At 33.4% G+C, this 26,274-nt stretch overlaps 2 protein-coding genes across 2 annotated transcripts; both read left to right on the top strand.

Annotated features, from left to right (window-relative positions):
• The first annotated feature begins 571 nt into the window (after positions 1 to 571).
• Positions 572 to 10,505, top strand: LOC128201805 (glutamate receptor U1-like). The gene is made up of 9 exons (XM_052899840.1): positions 572 to 855; positions 1,547 to 1,719; positions 4,707 to 4,933; positions 5,115 to 5,214; positions 5,871 to 6,049; positions 6,915 to 7,022; positions 7,936 to 8,102; positions 9,074 to 9,271; positions 9,490 to 10,505. Exons 1-9 carry the CDS (start codon positions 692 to 694, stop codon positions 9,557 to 9,559), a joined length of 1,386 nt encoding a protein of 461 aa, XP_052755800.1. The 5' UTR covers positions 572 to 691; the 3' UTR covers positions 9,560 to 10,505.
• A 2,846-nt stretch (positions 10,506 to 13,351) lies between these two features.
• On the top strand, positions 13,352 to 24,799 carry LOC128201837 (glutamate receptor-like). The gene is made up of 12 exons (XM_052899992.1): positions 13,352 to 13,453; positions 14,593 to 14,741; positions 15,826 to 15,985; positions 17,023 to 17,326; positions 18,206 to 18,378; positions 19,272 to 19,498; positions 19,649 to 19,748; positions 20,440 to 20,618; positions 21,456 to 21,563; positions 22,545 to 22,711; positions 23,891 to 24,088; positions 24,307 to 24,799. Exons 1-12 carry the CDS (start codon positions 13,381 to 13,383, stop codon positions 24,374 to 24,376), a joined length of 1,908 nt encoding a protein of 635 aa, XP_052755952.1. The 5' UTR covers positions 13,352 to 13,380; the 3' UTR covers positions 24,377 to 24,799.
• The last annotated feature ends 1,475 nt before the right edge of the window (positions 24,800 to 26,274 follow it).

The raw sequence follows: 26,274 nt of genomic DNA, 5'->3' as shown, positions 1-26,274 counted from the left end.
ACAATTTTTAAACAGCCAAAATTAAATGAATTACATTATATTTTATCGTACAAATACACATATACATATACATAAATATATACCTACATCTATGCATATACATACACATACATACACATATACATACAATATACCTACATATATAGATAAATAAATATATGTTCATAGAGATAGAAGATGCACTTTAAGTCTACTCTTAAAAATATTAAGGGATTGACTCACACGGATAGATATGGGAAGAGAATTCCATAATCTAGCAGCATGGACGGTAAAAGATTTATAATTTTTAATTAACAGAAAATATAGTTAATTTTGAAATTTTGCGTTGTTTTGCACATATTTTAAATATATTATTGGGACTTAACAGGATGAAAAATATTTTTTGTAGGTAAATACCATAATATCTGCATACCTGCTTCTTTATTGCAGACTTTTAAAACAGTTATGTAGGTAGGTACTATTTGTCTGCAAAAAATGTTTTATCGCGTTAAGCCCCGATAGTATATTTAAAAATAATATAAAAACATTTTATTTCCTTATTCTTGTTACAGTTTACAAGATAGCCAAAGATACAGAACTGATTTACACGACGAGAGCTATATGGCGTCCCATCAATAGTAAACATAATAATTATCTTAAAGCACACAGTAACAATACTAACTTCGCTATATCTGAAGATAACGAAAGGAACATGTTAAACACAAGAATAGTAGACACTAAGCATGGCATCACAGAAGATTACAGAGGATCCACATCGTTGTCTTTCAGACGAAAAGATTTGAGAGGGCATGTGCTTACAATGGGTAATGTGATCACCGACAGTAATGAAACGAGAGAACATTTAGACGATAGATTGTAAGTTAAATTTGTTTTTAGAATTTTATTCCACAGAAACCACCCGTACATTGCTTATTTTGCTCAACAAAAAATGGTTACTTCGATTATTATGAGGTCTCTGATCATTAATGATCAAAATGATGTCTCATAGACATGAATTTTTTTTTTAATCCAAATTCAAAGTGATTTTTATTTCAATAGACTTATTTAAATCTTCTTTCATCTCGTCTTCTATGATTTTAATTTAGAAGTCGCAATTATGTGTTTACTTATAAAATGTTTTGTACCGCAACAAGACTTTTTTTTTTGCTCTGTGAATAAAATGTATAGCTGTGGAAGATCTTTGAGAGAAAATTATTATGGAGTAAACCTAGTAAAAAAATTTAAAAATTGATTCATAATCAATGTTGTAAACGAATAACATAGCCGGAAAAAAATATACGAATGGATAAATTACCTTTTGGAATTCGGTTTAAGAAAAATAGAATAACATTTTTTTTTCTCCCTTAAAGATCTCTTTGAGTAAACTAGCATTTATATTTTTTTTTATCCTTTTATGATTATGAAGTATTATTATAAAGATTTGTGGTACCATTTGCTATAGCAAATAAGTTAATGATCCACACACAGAAAAGAGCCAATCTCACGGTATCTAATCTTTAACCATCGTTATTATGTTACGATTACTTACATTTATTTTATATTTTAGGTTACTTCATCAAGATTTGATAGCGAAAATATCATACGTTATTGTGAAGATATGCTTTCAGGCGCTTAACGTTACAGAACGACTTATTTATACCTCCTCTTGGGGATATAAAGATAAAAATGGCAACTTTAATGGACTCGTCGAATCTTTACGGATAAAAGATGCAGATTTAGGTATTCTTTTTTATTCCTCTACTAGGTTTTTCCAGTGACATCGTCCATATGGCCAGGATATATCAAGATAAAAACTAGTATATACGTATAATACATATTGCCATATTATATTAGCTGATAATTGTTCATTACTTAACATAGGCCTCCCCCAAAAGAAAAGTTTTGCCAATAGTTGCCACGTTTGGCAGGCGGATTGGCAGTTAGGTTTTAGTGATATTTTAAGAGGAACGCTGCTCCCCATTCCTCGACTATTAGGTTCCTTCAGTTGTCTCTTACAACATATACGAAAAAGAAAGGGATGGCCCACTCTATGTCAAGACCACACGGCAAATATATATTTATTTAATTCCGTTTCCTTAAACATTTGTTTAGTCTATATCATTAGCATCGTATAGATTTAGACTTCTGCCAGTGAAGCTGGATATCTTTGCCAAAGGAATATATGTAAGTCGAGAAACGAGAAAGAAAAGCTAAACGCGATAAAGTATCAGACCTCCTATAAAAATACGGCACGTCTAGCTGTTAAGTTATTATGGTAATTTTGTTGTCTCTTGTCAATTTTTAATTCCCATAAATTTCTGTACCAGTATATTTTAAGATAAAAAAAAAACTCATGACAAATTACCACTCAGTGTAAAATACATAATTTACATGATCAACACTGTGGAGACTATAATCTGTGCTCTATACCATCACAAAATATATCAAATAATATTTACAAAAAAATATATAAACATGTCGATAAATGAAAACATGGCGTGACATCATCGATTTTATGCTTATTAGCTGATTATCAGTTCCCTGCTCAATGACAGTTGTATATTTACTACAACTAAAGAATTTGCCTTGTTCTTAGATTATAACAGCGAGGGTCTGTCGTCTCAGTAACTGCAAGCTGCTTAGACAAAAATTCCCCACGCTTATAAATTCCTCTGATAATGTTACAGCGAACCTACTAAAATGTATTTGAATCATACTTTACCTTCGGCTGTTAATTGTCAATATGATGATCCTCTGGGACCGGCCATTAGCCTAGGAATAAACCCAATTATTCGGCTTCTAAATTCAAACTCCAATGTGTGATATTTAGACGACGGTACTCTAGAAGGATGTGTAAACACTGTACTCGATGACCTCCATGTCCTAATACAAGAATTTAAATATAAACTAAAATTTTCTCAATGTGGTCCCTTCATCCCGGATAATATGTCTAATAAAAACGGAGTAATTTTTAAATTTAACACCCTAACCCCAAATATCAAAATTTTAAATAAAAGTTCATTTCACCTCCTGGGATTACCTTTTTTTATATTTCCAAAACTTTGTGGAATACAAAATTAATAACGTCTGTTCAAGCTCCATCCGCCTCCTAAATATTAACACTTACATCGCGTATAACATTATTCGTTACTATCTTCTTGTACCTAACTTTACTTATGTTCTCCATAGTACACCGTAGTCCCTTTTAAAAATATCCAGAACTCACCGCAAAATTTGATGAAAAAATAAAGTCAATCTTGAGCTCCCCCTTTAATATCGCCTTCAAAGACCGTATATGGAGTCAGGCTTCTTTTCCTATCAGGCATGAGGCACTGCCCAAATCTCCAATATTTCTCTATCAGTTTTTTGGCGTTAACGCATGGTACGCACAATCTCATGAAAAATATACTAACACCATTTTTCAGTGATTTTGAGATAGATAACCTGCCTGAGGCTAGAAAAACTTTATCTGGCTTGCCCCTAACGTACCTTTGCCCTGAAATCGCAAAAAACCAAAGACAATTGACTGAGCCGATTAATGAACTGTGCAGAAATTTGCTACTCGACTCATCCCAGAACACCACTGAGTACGCCCGCCTACTGGACGTGTCCACATGAGAATCTGGCTTACGGTTACACACAATTTCCTCGCCTAATATCGGAACATTATTGGACGATATTTCTCTCAATCCCGCTCAGATTAGGAACCAAAACGAATGCTTCCCAGCACTGCAAGCGTAGGTACAACGTTCATGCCTTGGGACACCATGGCCTCTCTTGTCTTAAGAGCTCTGGGCGCTTGCTGCGCCACTCAGCTACCAATGACATTCTCTGTCGGGTCCTTATGTTCATATTAATATTTTTTATAGATATAATTAAATAAATAAAATTTACAATTTCACATCTTGACAGAATCTGTTTATTATTATTTTTTCAATTATATGACTATCCCCAAGAAGTTGCTATACACACAACACTTGTCACGGCGGGTGTGCTTGCTATCCTGGAACCTCTTGGTTTGATACGTGGCGACAGCAAGAGACCTTACGAAATGTCAATGATACCTTGGAGGACGGGGTGTCCGTTTGTATGGGATTTCACCTGCGTCAATACGCTGGCGCTGACATACCTTCCAAGTACATCCATGAGGGTTCGTGACGCTACCATACACCAGGAGGCTATCAAGCGCCATAAATATTCATCCTTGGAAATGGATATATATTTGCGGCGTTTAGAGTTAACCCGTGGGGTCCCGAGGCAATGAGTCTTTTTAAAGACTCATATGTAAAAAACTTGTATTTTAAACACAATATACCTGGACACCCATGAATCTCTTGTATTCTTATATATAAACATGAATTTTACGTAAACTAAAACAATAGACATATAGATACTCTTTGTGGATCTCCTCAAGAGATTACAGTACTACGAGTAAATTTATCAAAATGAAAAATTTACAAAATTCGAAAACATGGACTACATTTTTACACTTTACTATAATGCAAATGTGAAAGTGAATTTATTTGTTACATTATAGTACCTTAACGACTTCACTATTAAATTTAGTATACACGTACTATACGACATGGAAAGGAAAGGGTACTCATATCCTGGTCAGAAAGCAAATCCCGGTCCCGATAAAAGCTATTAATCCCTAAATTAAGGATCGTTCCTGACATTCTCTTTCTACGACATATTTTAATCAAAATATTTTTCTTCTCATATAGGTACTATGGCATTGCTTACTGCAGATCGCTTGGAAGTTATCGACTACATAGCCATGGTGGGATCAACAGGCGTCAAGTTTGTCTTCCGGAAACCTCCTCTCTCGAATGTCTCCAACATCTTCACACTACCTTTCACGATGGATGTTTGGCTGGCCATTTTAGTTTGTGTTTTGGGATGTGCCCTGTTTTTATACATTACTTCTAAATGGGAAGCCACGATGTCTCTGGTAAGCTATATTTTCACGTAAAGAACTCTTTTAACCTCTTAATTACTTATGTCTATAAAATCTGTAAAACATAATTGGAAATTGGAGGAGTCAAAGCAATGTTATGCCCCCATGGCGTTCCTTGGACTTGGAGAATTCTAGTATTGTTTTTACTCTTATTTATTTTGCATAATAATTTCAGAACCAATTTCAACTGGACGGCTCGTGGGCTGATGTCCTGATATTAATCATAGGAGCAGTTTTACAACAAGGCTGCACTCTGGAACCACGATACGCTTCTGGTAAACATTATTTTTTACATAAGTATAGAAAAAAGAAAAAAGATTTATTACTCATATATGCTGTTAATTCAACTACAACAGCAAAACTTAGTTAAGCCAAAAGCAATGAGATTTTTATATGTACACACTTCTGTTACTATTGTCAAGCAACTACGTTTATTTGCATGGTTGTACAGTTTGGTGGACGGTTGAAATCTTCATCATCATATCAGCTTTTTACTGTCCACTGCTTAACATAGGTCTCTACGTATTGGGAAGTATTGCCACGTTCGGCAGGCAGGTTGGCAATCGCAGTTAGGCTTTAGGCGTTAGGTTAGTTTTAAGAAGGACGCTGCTGCCCATCCTTTGATCATTTAGTTCCCTTAGTCGCCTCTTACGATACCTACGAGAAAGGAAAGATGGTTCATTCTATGCCGGGACTACACGAGATATGGTAATGAAATTGCAGAGTACAGGCATAACATCATAATTCTTATGAATGGCAATGGAATAAGAGGTACCATGTCCGTTATAGTTTATTCTATGATATCCATGGTGCTTTTTATATGTATAGGCAATGGTTACCATTTGCCATCATGTGAATTGACAGCTTGTTTGCCATTCCAAGTTGCATAAAAAACGTGTTCGTGTTTGATGTTTATCATATAATTTTCCAGGTAGAGCTGTAACTCTCTTACTTTTCATAGCTCTGACAATCCTGTACGCAGCGTATTCAGCTAACATTGTGGTACTGCTGAGAGCCCCCAGTTCCTCAGTGAGAACTTTATCTGACCTTCTCAACTCGCCTATTGAACTAGGAGCTAGTGATGTTGTATATAATAGATATTTCTTAAAAGTAAGTATTTATATTAAGTGAGCTAATAGATATTAACAAAAATAGATACATCTTACTAACATAATAAAATTGTAACTAGACGATGTCTGTACATTGGAGATATTTAAGAAAAAATAATATGAAGAATCTTTATTAACTCAATAGAACCGAAATAATAATTTTTAAATTTGTTTTCGGTCTGTACGTTTGTAATGGCATCGCGTAAAAACTACTGCATCTAATTGGGTGCAGTTTTCACAGTAGTATTCTCAAAAGTCTAACTTAAAATCTGTGAACTAAAGTAATCATGATACGCCATTTAGAACTCTTTCATTTATTTTTCTGTTTATGAAATCCACACGTACGAAGTTACGGACAATAAGCTAATTGACAATAAAAACTTTGTTAAAGATTTTTCCAGCAAATAATAATCATAATTGCCACACAATCACACTAAACGCCTGGTGCTGATGCAGTTCCGAGTATTATGGGGAACAGTTTAAGCCAATTCGAGAAAGTTCGCTTCTTAAATTGGCCAGCCCTGTAATTGAACTCGGAGACTCTTTTCTACAAAACGACGCACTCGCCACTACACCACACAGATCGTCAAATAATAATAAATAACATAATACTAAAAATATACGTAGTTATTTAATGTATTCCACTAGTTCAGGTATTTTTTAATCTAAATAGTGCAATTTAAATTATTAAGTCTACAATATATTGTACTAAACAACGAACCAAGCCTTAGATTTGTACTCTTCATTTGATTTTCTATAACGTGATTTTGTTCTCAGTATTAAGATAATTAACTAACAATAGAATAAATTTTATCACAAGATAGAGCTCTAATAAACCAGATATTGAAGTAATCCAATAATTTCAGCAATTGAACGACTCGCTACGGAAAGCTATATACGATACAAAAATAGCGCCTAAAGGGAAGAAACCTAATTTTTACAATATGGAAGATGGAGTAGAGAAAATTAGAAAGGCAAGTATTCGATAAATAGAATAGAATAGTATATCTTTTTATACCGCTGAGATGGCAAACAAGCATACGGCCCACCTGATGGTAAGCGGTTACCGTAGCCTATGAACGCCTGAAATACCAGAGGTATTACGCGCGCGTTACCGACCCTGAAGAAACCTCTTTACCCCCCTTTTGAAGAGCCCCATGCTTTAGTCTCTTGGGAAAACCTCGGCAGGGAGCTCATTCCATAACCTGAGTGTTCGTGGGAGAAAACATATAATAGGAATAGATTAGGAATAGAAGAGGAATAGTATAGAAATAGAATAGGAATGGAATAGGAATAGAATAGGAGTAGAAGAGGAATAGTATAGAAATAGAATAGAAATAGAATAGGAATAGAATAGGAGTAGAAGAGGAATAGTATAGAAATAGAATAGAAATAGAATAGGAATGGAATAGAATAGAATAGAAATAAAATAGGAATAGAATAGAAATAGAATAGGAATAGAATAGGAGTAGAATAGGAATAGAATAGAAATAGAATAGGAATGGAATAGGAGTAGAAGAGGAATAGTATAGAAATAGAATAGGAATTAATTTGGAATTGGAAAAGAATAGAATATAAATAAAATAGGAATAAAATACAATTTTATCGCTGCCTGTGTACATATTCATACAATAGTAAACATTGCTTGGCTTGGCATCAGTATCAAATCATTCTCTTATCGAACATGCAACAATTTCAATATGGATAATTAGCAATTATATAATATAAATACAAATTGATTGAAACATCAGTAAATATTCTTTACAGAAATGGACAAACTGACAAAGCTCATAATGGACAATTCATTCTAATATTGTTTAATACATGGTAATTATAATAATTATTTATTACTAATAACAACAAAGGCATTATTTATGTTATGTTCAGGGTCTCTTCGCATTTCACGTAGAAGTAAATCCAGGGTACCGTTTGATACAAGAGACGTTTCAAGAGAACGAGAAATGTGATTTGATGGAGATAAACTATTTTAATTTAATAGATCCTTGGCTGACCGGCCAGAAGAAGTCTCCTTTCAAAGACTTGTTCAAAATCAAGTAAGAGAGTTTATTAATTAAATTCTTGTATAACTGGGCATATTTGTATATTATAATATAAAATATAAAAAAATATTTTTGTTTTGTCACACAGTAACACAAAAATTTATGTTGAATTATGTTAATTGCTTTATGATGAAATCATGGCTAGCTTTTGATTATGGCAGGAAATTTGTGACTTGTATGTGGAAACTAAGTTACGAGTGATTAGTGGTACTGTCTCGCACACATGATTACAATGATTTTGCTCACCTTCATCCTTTTTAAATACTATTATTTTGATTCATTTCGTTGTGAGTTGTGTGCCAGAGATGCAATTAAAGAATTTATTTATTTATCTATCTACTTACAAACTTTTAAATGTATTCCCTGTACATAATATATGATTAGGTATCTTATATTAGGCAAGGTGTAAGATTAACGACGATTAACACCTTTTGCGTGCCTCATTATATAATAAGACGCATTGCTCTGTCTGGATGTATCTTTGGAGAAAAAGTCTTTAATCTGTGATATTATTGAGAGTGGTAAACAAATTGAAGAGAATTCTATGGAGAAGAACGTTATGCATATCACATATTACACTGGCTGTCCCTAGACAGAGACAAAATTTCACGTCCTGTTGATTTTTGACAGAAAGAGGATAGCAATATTGTTTTTAAATTGTGTTGATAGCAATCGACATTTTATACATACACATCGTCATTATACGCATCTCCATATCCAAGAATAGAATCGATCGCCTTCAAAGGTCTTGGACTCAAAATTATTAAATACAGTGCGTGCATAGTTTCTAAAGGAATTTCCTTTCGCGAAAACTCACTTTAAGGAAGAAGTTAAAACCAAAGGTTTTCTAAAAGAATTCGGTACAGCCTTTTGGTTTAAGGAGTTGGCTTTGGTGGTAAAATCATACAATCGTACTTGGGAACCATATAATTATTTAAATTATATATTAAATTAATTTTCTACAGCTTTATAAGGATTCGCGAAACGGGTATCCAATCCAATAATCACCAGCGTCTAGTTATACCCCGACCGCGCTGTTCCGGCCAAGTGGCCACGTTTAGCAGTATTGGCATCGGTGATATGTACCCCGCTATGTTGGCCACACTGTATGGCATGCTGATGGCGCCCGCTGTGCTCTTAGTGGAGATTGCTTATTGCAAATTGTAAGTTTCTTTTTAGATACAAATAAACTAATAATCTGGCCTTAATACAATATTTGATATCTAATCATAATGAGACTAAAATCAACTACATTTTTATGAAGTCGATTTCGGTCTCTTCTTTTAAAGACCATACTAATATATAATATTCGAACATACGTGAGTTTATCTCCATTTAAGTCACCATAAGTAAATCATTTCATAATTATAATTTGTTTCAGGATGAAAGCAAGAAAACAAAGAAAGCTTAAAACGATTTATCCCGAGAACAATTATATTGATCTTGAATAAGTTACATTATCACTATTTTAAAATATAATTAGAACTATTGTTATAGTATTAGATGGTAGTTGCAACGGCAGAGCAATCAAATTGACACAATTAGTTCAACAGTCAACTGCCATCCCTCGTATAAATACAAATGAATTCTCTCTCTATAAAAAATTTGTAAAATAATATTATGTATTCACACTTTAGTAGATGTACATTTAAGTAACGAGTTTCTAATATTAGACTAATACAATCTGTTATAAAAACAAAATATTACTGTACAGTTTGTATAGATTTAATAAACCAAAATAAGTATCTAACGTATCCAGACGTGTAGGCATACTTCATTCATTTGTTATTATTATATAAATGACGGTTGATATTTCTACAACAAACCACTCGTCGTCAAGTCGTTAATGGACATCAATATGTATAGAACAGTGATATTATTACTAATGATACATCTTGTTCAGTATAGAAATGAAACTGTGATTAATTTCGTAAGAAATGTTATCGAAAACGAGCAGAAACCAACAGATTTGGTTCTCAGCGGATTATGTCGGGAGAAACGTATGTTACTTAAGTATTCAACAAGTTTAATGAATTAGATAGGTATAGAGACATAGGAACTTTATTTATTACGGAAATAATTCCTATGGCCAGTTCAAAACTGGCTAGCATGTGTGACTTACCTACATAAAAAAGAAGCAGGCGAATTTGGGAGCCTCCTAGAGAACACAACCGTGCAAATACAGCTGCTTCACGGCAGTAGTGCAGAGATACCCATGAAGACGACTTTAATTATATACCTACTCTTTATTGCAATAAAACATACAGTAATAATAACAAATTAGTAACAAAGTCAGCAAAGGCGAACTTATTTCTAAAAGAGATTTCTTCCAGTCAACCTAACACAAGGGCATAGAGAGTATGAGTAGGCAGTAGGAGTATATACGTGTCATACATACATATATATATATATATAATTATGATAAATAAGAATATATGTTAAATACAATTATACATATCAAATAAAAGAGAACACAATGATGACAGTCTTGTAATTAATAATAGTAATAAAGTAACTATTCAAGCAAAATTAGAAAGATTATTTATTACGAACAATTCTGACTATCTACGGGAAGTTTATTCCACAGCTTTGCAGCATGGAATGCAAATGCAAACCAATAAAATGAGTTTTATAGCTGGGAAGCTTCTGTACCCTATATTGTTTTAAGCATAGACACCTAGGTCTGGAAGTAGGAAGTAACAATTGGAACCGGGAACGAAGATAAGTAAGACAACTGGGATCATTAAGAATATTATAAAGGACAGACAGGGTATGTATCGCATGAATAATCCCTCCCTCTGATGAAATAAATCTTTTATGATTTTTTTTTTCAACGCAGGGGGCAAGCGAGCATGCGGCTCACCTGATGGTAAGTGACTATCGCCGCCCATGATCACCCACAACACCAGCAGCATTGCAGGTGTGCTGCCGGCCTTTTAAAAAGGAATATACTCTTTTCTTGAAGGTTATGTTGTCGTATCGGTTCGGGAATTCTGTTGCTGGAAGTTGATTCCAAAGAATGGTTGTGCGTGGAAGAAAGTGCCTTGAAAAACGCACAGTGGAAGACCGCCACTCGTCCAGATGATTGGAATGGAACTTTAGTTTATGGCGGGTTGTACGGTGGTGAAAATCAGCAGCAGGTATCAATCCGAACAATTCTTCAGAACACTCTTCATGATAAATTCGGTAGAAGATGCACAGAGATGCAACATCTCTACGCAGTTTCAGTGGGTCAAGTCGGACAGTAAGGCGTTGATTAATAATCTTTTATGATTCTATTTTTGTCGTGTTATAACTATTGACACCAATCGTTCAATTTAAATACAATGGTAAATAGGGAAGGCCCAGTACTATACTCGTATATTTGAGACTCGTTGTTTGGGTTCTAGTCTGCTTCTATTAACTACGAGCATTATCTACATTTTGAAAAAAAAAATCAAAAATATTTGGAGGAGTACTTACTGTACAAATGTTCCTTTCCATGACTAAAAACTTCGTAAAATATTTATTAGATGTCTAAAAATTAAATTATTATTTCTATATGTCTTTGAGATAAAGACTGGCTGATAGCCTGCTGATGGAAAATAGTAACCGTTACATAAAGACATAAACAGCACAATAATGTCATCATAAAATATTCTTGTAATCTCTTTGGTACTTTAATGCTATTCCAAAGAATTTGACATTATACATATATGCGTACCTTGTAATTTTTATAGCCGTAAAAAATCACAACACAGCCATACAAGAACTGGTACTCTCCAACAAAAACAAGAGAGAGAGAGAGTATCAAGAGAACGAAAAATGAGATTTGGTCTAGGAAAATATATATAAATTTAGCAAGAAGAGGTCTCCTTTCAAAGACTTGTTCAAAATCAAGTAAGACAGTTTATTAATTAGGTGTCTATATTGCTTGGCAAAGATGTAAAAATATAAGAATTTCATTTTGTTTTGTCACAAAGGTACACACAAATTTATATTTATTTATTGTTAATTGCTTTGTATGAACTTAATATCTTGGTTCATATTAATTTGATTTGTTATCATTAGAAAGTTGTTTGGAAATTTTAATTCATAAAGTTGTTTTTGTTAAATTAAAGAGTAGCCACCAGTATTGGGTGGAAGATAGAAAGCACTTTAAATGTCTTCTAACCATAGTAATTTTATATTTAGTTTTAAAAAGAGTCATAATTTACATAATAAATGACAATTGTTAAATAGGCGTAATCAGTTACAAAAAATGTTTATGGGCGGTGACTAGCTCATAAATAGTAGGTTCAGAATCACTAAACATGTCATTACTCTTGCTTACCGAACTTAATATAATTTATACATTAACTCGACGAAGCAGTACATTTATGATCAAAACAAATTTATAAAAATTAGTAAACTAAATATTAAAAAAAGTAAAAATAAAAATACAAATGTCGATCATCGATCTCTACTAGACTCAGTTGGACTTATACAAACTTTCTTTGACAATAAATACATTTCAACCGATTTCAAAAAAGGTTGTATTTGGTTCCATTTTTTTTATGTCTGTCGCCGTCGTTTATAAACCGTTATGGAAATTTGTTCTTTTATCTAAAAAAATATAATATCATCCCATTATCCCACTATCCAATTGATCCCATAGAAATTTTATCAAAATCGGTTCACTGGTTTTATGTACCATGGGGAATGATCTAAGGAATCGTTAGGATTGATACCTGCTGCTAATTTCACCGTCGTACAACTCGCCACAAATTAAAGTTCCAATGCACTTGCTTCCACATACAACCACGCTTTGAAATCAGTTTTCCAGTTAAAGTATTTCCAAACCGATATGTTCGTAAACTTCAAGAAAAAAATCATACTCCTTCTTGTGTCGGCAGCACACCTGCAATGCCTCCGATGTTGCAGGTGCTTATGGGCGGCGATAGTCACTTACCATTAACCGCATAATCGTTTAATAGCTGTGTTATAAAAAAAAAAGTGAAATAGTTTAATATGATATTGTCAAAATTCCAATGATTTAACTTTACGACTGTACTTGATATGTCTGATAAGTACACACACTCGAATTAGTATTTCGATTATAAAAATATATACATTTATAATATCAACGAGAAGCAAAATAAATTATTTCAAAAGTCCTTTACATTATATCTCGATACTAGCTAGTGTTGATTTATGAACAGAAATATTAAAAATGTTTAAACCAAAAACAATTATTTATATTTTATTTGTATGTTTTAGGCTAACGAATTGTTTGAACAATAATGTGGTCAACATGATGGTATCGTTTTTAAAACTCGATGACAGACCCACGTCTTTGTTAATACCTAATCCATGCTGGACCAGATGTAAGTTACCATCTTTATTTATTGATATAAGACAAGTGATCCGGCCCGATTTCATACGGGTAGATATTTTTTTTGAAAATCATTTATTTACTTATTTAAACTTCAATGCATAATCAAACGATTATGCATTGAAGTTTAATTCTTTTAACACCTAATGCTGTTCTCTACCAGTCAACCTATGTTACTCAAGAATTATGTAGTGTTCTAACGATGAAAGAAATTTTTAAATAGTCCAGTAATTTTTGAGTTTATTCGTTATAAACAAATCAAAATATAATATCATCTTTTACAACAATTCAATATAATAGACATAATACTATTATTAGGCTGAAGGCTGCATGAATATATCAATTAGTGGCGTATACAGCTCTCACTGGTAAGTATTTATTTATACCATGGTAACGACTATATAACGAGTGAAGACTTAGTTATTAATCTATACTATTAATAAACTTAACAAGTTGTATTAAGGAATTACTAATTACAATATTTCATTATTAGGCCATAATTCGTTTTTTTAGATTTTTCATTCTTGTTGACAATATAATCCTTTTTTAAATACATTTTTGGTGAATTTGGATGAAGTTACAAAAACGAAAAGCATGAGCGTTTATAATAAATTTTTGCTTAACTTTAAATTTCTCTTTTTCAAGGACAACATACATTGTAAATACCCTCCATATTTCTCAATTCCACCATAAGTGTTGTTGTTTTGGTGTCTATATTACGATAGATAATTTTTAATATTCTTTGCTACCGAAAATGCCATCGTCAGTACGTCGTAAAATATACGTTCATGTGTAGTTTTTATTAATTGTTCCGACAGCAATGTATTTATTTTTAAAGTCTTAAAATATGTGATCTTGTAACCAACTTCTTTACCATTCTTAATAAAATATAGTTAGAAGGAAGTTCAGAATTATCAACCACTTTTAAAGTGTCAACCAAAATGGAACTGAATATCTCAACTTTATTAGACAAGTTAGTTTAGTAGGCCACAACAAAAAATGCTATAAAAACAAAATAATAAATTTGTTATAACTATCCTTCTATTTTCGCCTCAAAAATTCTTGAAAAACATCTAAAAATATATCTTCCGTGCATTTACTGCAGATTTTTATTGTCGATCGATTTCGCAGATCAGATGACGTCAATGGCTCGATCGATGGTTGAGAACAGCATCAGCGTCGCTTCCTCACTGCAGAGAAATAGGACGGAGTACTTTCTACAGTATATCGTTGTGTTCGCTGATTTGGATTGCCCTGATGCTAAAGGGTTTTTGTTGAAGGTATTTATGCTTACTATGATGTTATAAATGTAGAAGGAAAGGCTGTACATATTTTTTATACTACTTTGGTGGCAAACATATAGCTTATACTAGCAGTGTACAAAGGAGATCGACCTCTCACACAGTCTCTCCTGAAAACCACTTAGCAAATGAGCCAACTGACTGAATAGGCCAATCGACCTGACCTCAACCTTATCGTTCACTGGTACCACGTCACCGCATACCGTTAACATAAATTGGTGTACAATTTAAATTCCAGTTTATAAAAAAAAATGTTAGAAATGTAAAAATAAATTTGTTACTTTGATAACTCATCTAATCATTATGAAATTTTTATACATTTATATTCATAAAAAATGTATGCAAGTAAAAAGACGTATTTGTACAATTGCATGAAAGAAATTGAAAGTAAACTCTAGTAAGTAACATGTGAAAAAACAATATTCATGGCTTTTATTTTGCTTAGTATTTAGAAGCATACATCGACTATTTCCATTATGATGAACATGACTGTATGTAAACGTTTTTTTTAATTGAAGAAAATGAAGTAGTAACTTTGTCTGTGCTATTGATATACACTGGCGAGGGTGACGATAAGTGAGTATTTAAAATAGGTTAGTTAGCCTATCGTTATAAATTCATCTAGAATTAACCACGATAGTTTACAGGGGGGACCACACAAAGGTCAACCTGGTAGGGTTATTACTAGCAACGAAGTCGTTTTTTCTATGAGTAAAAATGGCATGGTAACCCCTACTGCGCTACCGGTATACACTGACTGTCTAGAGAGAGATGATAAGTGAGGATGAAAGCAGAGAAGTTGGCCCACTGTGATAATTTAAACAAAATTTATTATTTCCAGGGGAAACCGGGTGAGGTCGACCTGATAGGGTATATTGCTAGAAATAGGACCATTAGCCCCATTACTAACAATCCCTTTTCCCCCGCAACAGGGTCGTTACTACTCATTATTAACAATCTCTTTGCCTCCAATTTAACGCCAGCCCATATTAGAGTCCAGCCAGTCAGGCGGCGAGCCTAACGCCGTAAAATTTACTAATTTTCTTCAATTTAATTCAACCAGGCCAGTGAGGAGGGCTATTTCAAATCACCATACCGTTGGCTGCTGTTAGCACCTGATGACTTTAACAGGAATCTTGAGGTTTTAAACAATCTGGAAATATTGGTGGATAGTGACGTGGTGATTGCTGAGAGAAACGACTATGGATACATATTTACTGAGGGTAACGTATTGATTAGTGAAATAAATCATTAAAGTTTCAAAGCAGGATTTCCTGAAGAGATACTTTTTATTAATTCTTGTTAGTAACCTGATGAATAAGTTTCACAATTTTCTATTATAACTATCAATCACCGACTGCCATTTTGTTCACGCACATTTTGCGACACATGTTTCACCTCTAAACAAGATATCTTCAGGCAAATTAATAGATCGCTGCTCGGATCCTAATGTTAACCGTTCGGCACCTAAATTAAAAAAAATGTTATTTTTTGCAAATAAAGGGATAGCTACTATATTATCTATGCTCCCGTATTGATATATCTTTTTTTGTGTAGTAAAATATTAAATTAAGATCTTACTATAATCTTATTAAAATATTAAACTAATTTATTTACTTGTAAAGATATAAAATATTTCTACAAAAACAATACGATATAAGAAAAGTCACGAGCTATAAAGATAATGGATTACATAATACCTATGTAATTTAAAATTTTGGTTGGAAATAATTAGTTAAGGAAATAAACGTATTGAATCACTTTTTATTACGTCTAAGTTCCTGATACGCTTAAGTCGACAACTCTATAGGATCCAAATCGTCCTGTCTTGTCTAGATAATCAAATATTTGGATAATCGATGTTCGGATAATCGAGATTCTACTGTATGTTTAAATATAAGTTAAAAAAGAGTTTCCATTCTGTTCTACTGGTAGCTACACTGTGTTTGGATTACTCATTCGCCTTTTACGGGATGCTGAGATTGAAAAGGAGTAGAAGAAGATAATTAATTAATTACTTTAAAATATTACTGGTGTTATTTTAAGACACAATATAGGTAATTATGAAATTTCGCATTGTTTACACATATTTCAAATACACTATTGGGGATTAACGGGATAAAATATTTTTTTAAATAATACCTACAGACCTGCATCATTATTGCCGACTTTTCGAGATGGATTGTACCACGTCGAAAGCAGGTATTTAAGGTATTTAAAGTAACATAAAAATATTCAAATTTCCTTATTCTTGTTACAGTTTACAAGATAGCCAAAAATACAGAACTGATTTACACGACGAGAGCTATATGGCGTCCCATCAATAGTAAACATAATAATTATCTTAAAGCACATAGTAATAATACTAACTTCGCTATATCTGAAGATAACGAAAGGAACACGTTAAACACAAGAATAGTAGACACTAAGCATGGCATCACAGAAGATTACAGAGGATCCACATCGTTGTCTTTCAGACGAAAAGATTTGAGAGGGCATGTGCTTACAATGGGTAATGTGATCACCGACAGTAATGAAACGAGAGAACATTTAGACGATAGATTGTAAGTTAAATTTATTGTAGTATCAACCATTAACTATTCACTGCTGAACATAGCCTTCCTTAAAATGAGGGTTTTGCCTGTAGCTGCCCCGATTGGCAGACGGATTGGCAAGTGCAATTTGACTTTTGGTAATGTTTTAAGAGGCACGCTGCTACCCGTCCCTCCACCATAAGCTCCCTTAGTCACTACTTACGACACTCATTGGAAAGGAAGCGGCCTATTCTATGCCAGAACCTACACAGCAATTTTGTTGCATAAAGTTGAATATGTTTTTAGAATTTTATTTTACAAAATCTACTTGTACTTAGTACATTTTGCTCTCCAAAAAATAGCAACTGTGATCAGTATGAAATCTCTGAACACTGATGATCAAAAAGTTGTTTCATAAACACATGAAATTGAAAATATTGTTTTAATTCAAAATCAAATATTTTTTATTCAAATCGACTTGTTTCAATAGTCATCGTGTAGTATGTTACTTAGAAGTCACAATTGTGTGTTCACTTATAAATGGTTTTGTACCGCAACAAGACATTTTTTGCTAGTAAAATGTATAGCTTCGAGGGATCAGCAAATTATTATGGAGTAATCTTGGTAATAAATTACTAAAATCACAACGAGTAACATATCCAGAAAAACAAATAGACGAATTGATAAATCTCCTTTCAGAATTCGATTTTAATTAAAAATAGAATAAAAGACTTATTTTTTCTTTCTTTCGAAGGATCTCTTTGATAATCGTTAGTCGATAGATTACTCTTATAATAATGAAGATGATATCATTTACAATAGCAAAGAAGACACACAGAAAATAGCCAATCTCGCGGTATCTAATCTTTAGTCATCGTAACTACCTCACGACATTTTTTTATGTTTTAGGTTACTTCATCAAGATTTGGTAACGAAGATGTCGTACGTTATCGTGAAGATATGTTTTCAGATGCTAAATGCTACAGAACGACTTCTGTATACCTCCACTTGGGGGTATAAAGATAAAAGTGGCAACTATAATGGACTCATTGAATATCTGCTGAAGAAAGATGCTGATTTAGGTATTCTTCTTTATTCTTTTACTAGCTTTTTCCGGCGATTTAGTCCGCGTGGCCAGGATATATAAAAAAAAGGTAATATATACTTATAATACATATCATCGTTATCATATTAGCCGATATCTGTTCATTGCTTAACATAGGCCTCCACATAAGGGAAGTTTAGCCAGTAGTTGCTACGCTGGCAGCCGGGTTAGGCTTTGGTGATGTTTTAAGAGGGCTATTACCCATTTCTCGTCCATTATGTTTCCTTAGTTACCTCTTACGACATATACAAGAAAGGACGGGATGGCCCACTCTATGTCGGGACCACGCAGCAAATATAGATGATTTTTTTAATCGATATAGGTCGAGAAACGAGAAAGAAAAGATATGTGAGATAAAGTTTCAGGCCTCGCATAGAAAACACGGCACGTGCGTGGTCGGAGAATGATGGCTAATATGGAAGGTTGTAGAACTTATAGCAATAATAATAGTAGTCAGTCATCAAGTGTTGATAGTCGCACGTCGCTGTAACTAACCAGAAGAAAAATGGCATCTAATACCATCGCCATCGAAGACATGGTTTGTGTTCTAACACAAACGCGAATCCGTAGTTCTAGTAAGTGACACTTTGAGGTGTATCATGTAGTTTTTATTGGGTAGATCTTACATATCTCATCCGCTTTCGATAGCGAGTAATCCAATGTTAAAAAGTTTTTATACGTAAACAATTTATATTTTAAACACAATATACCTGAAACTTTTTATCTTGATCAGTAAACAAATCCTGGTCACGTGGACGAAGTAGGAGATATGACTTATTATCTTTAAATTAAGAATCGTTTCTGGTATTCTCATTCTTCAACATATTCTAATTACAATACTTCTATTCAATATTTTTTTTTCTCATATAGGTACCATGGCATTCCTTACAACAGATCGCTTGGACGTTATCGACTACATAGCCATGGTGGGATCAACAGGCGTCAAGTTTGTCTTCCGGGAACCCCCTCTCTCGTATGTCTCCAATATCTTCACACTACCTTTCACGAGGGATGTTTGGCTGGCCATTTTAATTTGTGTTTTGGGATGTGCCCTGTTTTTATACATTACTTCTAAATGGGAAGCCACGGTGTCTCTGGTAAGCTATATTTCCTTATGTCTATAAAATTTGTAAAAAATAATTGAAAATTGGAGAAGTCAAAGCAATGTTATGCCTCCATGGCGTTCCTTGGACTTGGAGAAGTCTAGTACTGTTTTTACTCTTATTTATTTTGCATAATAATTTCAGAACCAATTTCAACTGGACGGCTCGTGGGCTGATGTCCTGATATTAATCATAGGAGCAGTTTTACAACAAGGCTGCACTCTGGAACCACGATACGCTTCTGGTAAACATTATTTTTTACATAAGTATAGAAAAAAGAAAAAGATTTATTATTCATATATGTTGTTAATTCAACTACAACAACAAAACTTAGTTAAGCCAAAAGCAATGAGATTTTTATATGTACACACTTCTGTTACTATTGTCAAGCAACTACGTTTATTTGCATGGTTGTACAGTTTGGTGGACGGTTGGAATCTTTATCATCATATCAGCTTTTTACTGTCCACTGCTTAACATAGGTCTCTACGTATTGGGAAGTATTGCCACGCTTGGCAGGCGGGTTGGCAATCGCAGTTAGGCTTTAGGCGTTAGATTAGTTTTAAGAAGGACGCTGCTGCCCATCCTTTGATCATTTAGTTTTCTTAGTCGCCTCTTATGATACCTATGAGAAAGGAAAGATGGTTCATTCTATGCCGGGACTACACGAGATATGATAATGCAAATTGCAGAGTACAGGCATAACATCATAATTCTCATGAATGGCAATGGAATAAGAGGTACCATGGCCATTATAGTTTATTCTAGGATATCCATGGTGCTTTTTATATGTATAGGCAATGGTTACCATTTGCCATCATGTGAATTGACAGCTTGTTTGCCATTCCAAGTTGCATAAAAAACGTCTTCATGTACTTATGCTAGAAAGTTTAAAACTTTAATAGTTATTTGATGTTTATCATATAATTTTCCAGGTAGAGCTGTAACCCTCTTACTCTTCATAGCTCTGACAATCCTGTACGCAGCGTATTCAGCTAACATTGTGGTACTGCTGAGAGCCCCCAGTTCCTCAGTGAGAACTTTATCTGACCTTCTCAACTCGCCTATTGAACTAGGAGCTAGTGATGTTGTATATAATAGATATTTCTTCAAAGTAAGTATTTATATTAAGTAAGCTAATAGATATTAACAAAAATAGATACATCTTACTAACATAATAAAATTGTAACTAGACGATGTCTGTACATTGGAGATATTTAAGAAAAAATAATATGAAGAATCTTTATTAACTCAATAGAACCGAAATAATAATTTTAAAATATTGTTTTCGGTCTGTACGTTTGTAACGGCGTCACGTAAAAACTACTGCATCTAATTGGGTGCGATTTTCGCAGTAGTATTCTCAAAAGTCCATTTAGAACCCACGCGTACGAAGTAACGGGCAATAAGATAATTGACAATAAAAACTTTGTTAAAGATTTTTCCAGCAAATAATAATTCATAATTGCCACACAATCACACTAAACGCCTGGTGCTGATGCAGTTACGAGTATTATGGGGAACCGGACATGGACATCTGGGGTCGCAACCCAGAATACCCAGTTTAAGCCAATTCGAGAAAGTTCGCTTATTAAATTGGCCAGCCCTGTAATTGAACTCGGAGACTCTTTTCTACAAAACGACGCACTCGCCACTACACCACACAGATCGTCAAATAATAATAAATAACATAATACTAAAAATATACGTAGTTATTTAATGTATTCCACTAGTTCAGGTATTTTTTAATCTAAATAGTGCAATTTAAATTATTAAATCTACAATATATTGTACTAAACAACGAACCAAGCCTTAGATTTGTACTCTTCATTTGATTTTCTATAACGTGATTTTGTTCTCAGTATTAAGATAATTAACTAACAATAGAATAAATTTTATCACAAGATAGAGCTCTAATTAACCAGATATTGAAGTAATCCAATAATTTCAGCAATTGAACGACTCGCTACGGAAAGCTATATACGATACAAAAATAGCGCCTAAAGGGAAGAAACCTAATTTTTACAATATGGAAGATGGAGTAGAGAAAATTAGAAAGGCAAGTATTCGATAAATAGAATAGAATAGTATATCTTTTTATACCACTGAGGTGGCAAACAAGCATACGGCCCACCTGATGGTAAGCGGTTACCGTAGCCTATGAACGCCTGAAATACCAGAGGTATTACGCGCGCGTTACCGACCCTGAAGAAACCTCTTTACCCCCCTTTTGAAGAGCCCCATGCTTTAGTCTCTTGGGAAAACCTCGGCAGGGAGCTCATTCCATAACCTGAGTGTTCGTGGGAGAAAACATATAATAGGAATAGATTAGGAATAGAAGAGAAATAGTATAGAAATAGAATAGGAATGGAATAGGAATAAAATAGGAATAGAATAGAAATAGAATAGGAATAGAATAGAAGTAGAAGAGGAATAGAATAGAAGTAGAAGAGGAATAGTATAGAAATAGAATAGGAATGGAATAGCAATAAAATAGGAATAGAATAGAAATAGAATAGGAATGGAATAGGAATAGAATAGGAGTAGAATAGGAATAAAATAGGAATAGAATAGAAATAGAATAGGAATAGAATAGGAGTAGAATAGGAATATAATAGGAATAGAATAGAAATAGAATAGGAATGGAATAGGAATAGAATAGGAGTAGAAGAGGAATAGTATAGAAATAGAATAGGAATTAATTTGAAATTGGAAAAGAATAGAATATAAATAAAATAGGAATAAAATACAATCTTATTGCTGCCTGTGTACATACTCATACAACAGTAAACATTGCTTGGCTTGGCATCAGTATCAACATCAGTCTCTTATCGAACATGCAACAATTTCAATATGGGTAATTAGCAATTATATAATAAAAATACAAATTGATTGAAACATCAGTAAATATTCTTTACAGAAATGGACAAATTGACAAAGCTCATAATGGACAATTCATTCTAATATTGTTTAATACATGGTAATTATAATAATTATTTATTACTAATAACAACAAAGGCATTATTTATGTTATGTTCAGGGTCTCTTCGCATTTCACGTAGAAGTAAATCCAGGGTACCGTTTGATACAAGAGACGTTTCAAGAGAACGAGAAATGTGATTTGATGGAGATAAACTATTTTAATTTAATAGATCCTTGGCTGATCGGCCAGAAGAAGTCTCCTTTCAAAGACTTGTTCAAAACCAAGTAAGACAGTTTATTAATTAAATTCTTGTATAATTGGGCGTATTTGTATATTATAATATAAAATATAAAAAAATATTTTTGTTTTGTCACACAGTAACACAAAAAGTTATATTGAATTGTTAATTGCTTTATGTAGAAATCATGGCTAGCTTTTGTTAATAAGCTATGCTGATGACATGGTGTTGCTGGCTCCCTCGGTTAGTGCATTAAGAAAACTGCTCGCTGTGTGCGAGTCGTATGCTATTTCACACGGTTTGATATACAATGTAAAGAAAACTGAGTACATGGTCTTTAAGGCGGGTACCAGGTGTCCAACATATATAACTCCTATTATGTTGGATAGTGTTCCAATTAGAAGAGTGCATCAATTTAAATACCTTGGTCACCTGGTGACCACCAGCCTTAGAGACGATGTAGATATGGAGAGGGAGCGTAGGGCTTTGTCGGTCCGAGCCAATATGTTGTCCCGCCGATTTGCGCGATGTACAGATGCAGTGAAAATAACACTATTTAAAGCGTATTGTACATCGTTGTATTCGGCGAGTCAGTGGTTCCAGTATACTCGGGGGGCCTGCAATGCCTTGCGTATCCAATTTAATAATAGTTTCAGGTTACTGTTGCGGCTTCCGCGCTTCTGTAGCGCCTCAGCGATGTTTGCCGACGCTCGCACAGATAGTTTTGACGCAGTCTGGCGAAAAAAGACAGCTTCGTTTTTACGTCGAATACGCGGGAGTAGCAACAGTATCCTGAACATGTTTGTTAATAAATTGGATAGTCCTCTCGTGAAAATGCTCTCCGAGAGGACTAGATCATTATTAGTAATTAAGTATTAACATAGTTTTTAAGTACACTTACTAACAAGAATGGATCCCAGTTATCTAAAAATAAATAAATAAATAAATAAAAAAATAAATTATACGCATCTCCATATCCAAGAATAGAATCGATCGCCTTCGAGGGTCTTGGACTCAAAATTATTATATACAGTGCGTGCATAGTTTCTAAAGGAATTTTCTTTCGTGAAAACTCACTTTAAGGAAGAAGTTAAAACCAAAGGTTTTCTAAAAGAATTCGGTATAGCCTTTTGGTTTAAGGAGTTGGCTTTGGTGGTAAAATCATACAACCGTACTTGGGAACCATATAATTATTTAATTTATATATTAAATTAATTTTCTACAGCTTTATAAGGATTCGCGAAACGGGTATCCAATCCAATAATCGCCAGCGTCTAGTTATACCCCGGCCGCGCTGTTCCGGCCAAGTAGCCACGTTTAGCAGTATTGGCATCGGTGATATGTACCCCGCTATGTTGGCCACACTGTACGGCATGCTGATGGCGCCCGCTGTGCTCTTAGTGGAGATTGCTTATTGCAAATTGTAAGTTTCTTTTTAGAAACAAATAAACTAATAATCTGGCCTTAATACAATATTTGATATCTAATCATAATGAGACTAAAATCAACTACATTTTTATGAAGTCGATTTCGGTCTCTGCTTTTAAAGACCATACTAATATATAATATTCGAACATACGTGAGTTTATCTCCATTTAAGTCACCATAAATAAATCATTTCATAATTATAATTTGTTTCAGGATGAAAGCAAGAAAACAAAGAAAGCTTAAAACGATTTATCCCGAGAATAATTATATTGATCTTGAATAAGTTACATTATCACTATTTTAAAATATAATTAGAACTATTGTTATAGTATTAGATGGTAGTTGCAACGGCAGAGCAATCAAATTGACAAAACTAGTTCAACAGTCAACTGCCATCCCTCGTATAAATACAAATGAATTCTACCTCTATAAAAAATTTGTAAAACAATATTATGTATTCACACTTTAGTAGATATTTCAAATGTACATTTAAGTAACGAGTATTCAGTAATTCCTAATATTAGCACAGCTGTGCATCATGGAATGCAAATGCAAACCCATAAAATGAGTTTTAGAGCTGGGAAGCTTCAGTACCCTATATTGGTTTAAGCATAGACACCTAGGTCTGGAAGTAGGAAGTAACAATTGGAACCGGGAACGAAGATAAGTAAGACAACTGGGATCATTAAGAATATTATAAAGGACAGACAGGGTATGTATCTCGTGATTTTTAATCAATACCTCCTTCTGATAAAATAAATCTTTTATGATTTTTTTTATACAACTTAGAATGGCAAACAAGCTGACGGCCCACCTGATAGGAAGTGGTAACCATCGCCTATAGACATGAGCAGTACCATGGACATAACAGAGTATATTGTTTCGCCCATGATTCCCCCCGTGCGTTGCCATTCCTGAGGACTGAGGTGTTATTCCTCTGTACCCAGTAAATTCACGCCATATCCCACCCTTCAAACCGAAACACAGCCATGCAAACACAAATGTTTCACGGTTGAAAAAAATAATTTGTTATTAACATTAATTGTTTAATAATATATTTATGTTAAGTATTTATGATGGTTAATATAGTTTTAGACTAAATTCAATAATAGGTACTGATATAGATAGAAAATATATAATTTCATAACCGTTGAAACAGAATTCGCGAACGCTTACCAATGGAGACTATATTTTTTTCAGAATGAAAATAAGACAACAAAAGAAGCAGAAATCAGTAAATCCTGAAGACAATTATAATAATACTGAATCCTTCATCTCCACAGCTAACGTGTCCAATATAGAAGATAATGATTGAGATTAAAAGACAAGAAGAGCTATATTTTAAACAATAATATCACCAAATTAGAATAATCACTTGTAACAAATGTAATAAAATAATCCAATAATGATCAACATTGCCTTAAAGATTTCCAATAATTATATGCAAAATATCATATTGATAGGCGCCAAGAAAACAAATCCACTTTTTTAATTGACTCCATAAAAGTAGGAAGGTCCTCAATTCGGTTGTATTGTATTGTACTGTTAAATCTTTATTGTACATAATTTATAGTGAATACATTAACAGATTTAATACACAATGGCGGACTTATCCCATAAAGGGATCTCTCACAGTCAACCTTTGAGAAGCTGAAAGAAAACTGTAGAATGTACAAGGGTAATAACCATACAGCTAAACATAAACTCAATAATACCCAGTAAAAAATTGAATATATAATACAATAAAAACAGGTTGTATTTTTTTATTTGTTACTTCATCACTCCGTTATTAATATACCGAGTTGGAAAATTATTTTTTTCTAACAGGATATGCTTTCAGATTGATCCTAGAGGAATTTTATCAATATTGGTACATTAGTTTAATTTTTTATTCAAAATAATTGGTCTGACTGTTGATTGATTAAAGTCGATCTTTTTTTATAAATATCTTATTGAATTATTGTTGGTAAGGAGTTACACCACGAAAAGTGTCACCAATCTGACCTTTTAAAAATGTATAGCCACTTTTAAGCAGCGTAACTTTACTACTGTTACTATCCCTGTGAGGATATCACCCTCTGATGACAAGAGTTTCTAAAGTGCCCTCATTATATATGTAGACCCTGTAATATATGTAATTATTTACGAGGTATATATATATATATATATATATATATATAT

The sequence above is a fragment of the Galleria mellonella genome, unplaced genomic scaffold (genome assembly GCF_026898425.1).
Source record: "Galleria mellonella isolate WM207_F2 unplaced genomic scaffold, CSIRO_AGI_GalMel_v1 utg63, whole genome shotgun sequence".
In the NCBI taxonomy this organism is placed as follows: Eukaryota; Metazoa; Arthropoda; class Insecta; order Lepidoptera; family Pyralidae; genus Galleria; species Galleria mellonella.
This window is presented reverse-complemented; position numbering and strand designations above follow the sequence as displayed.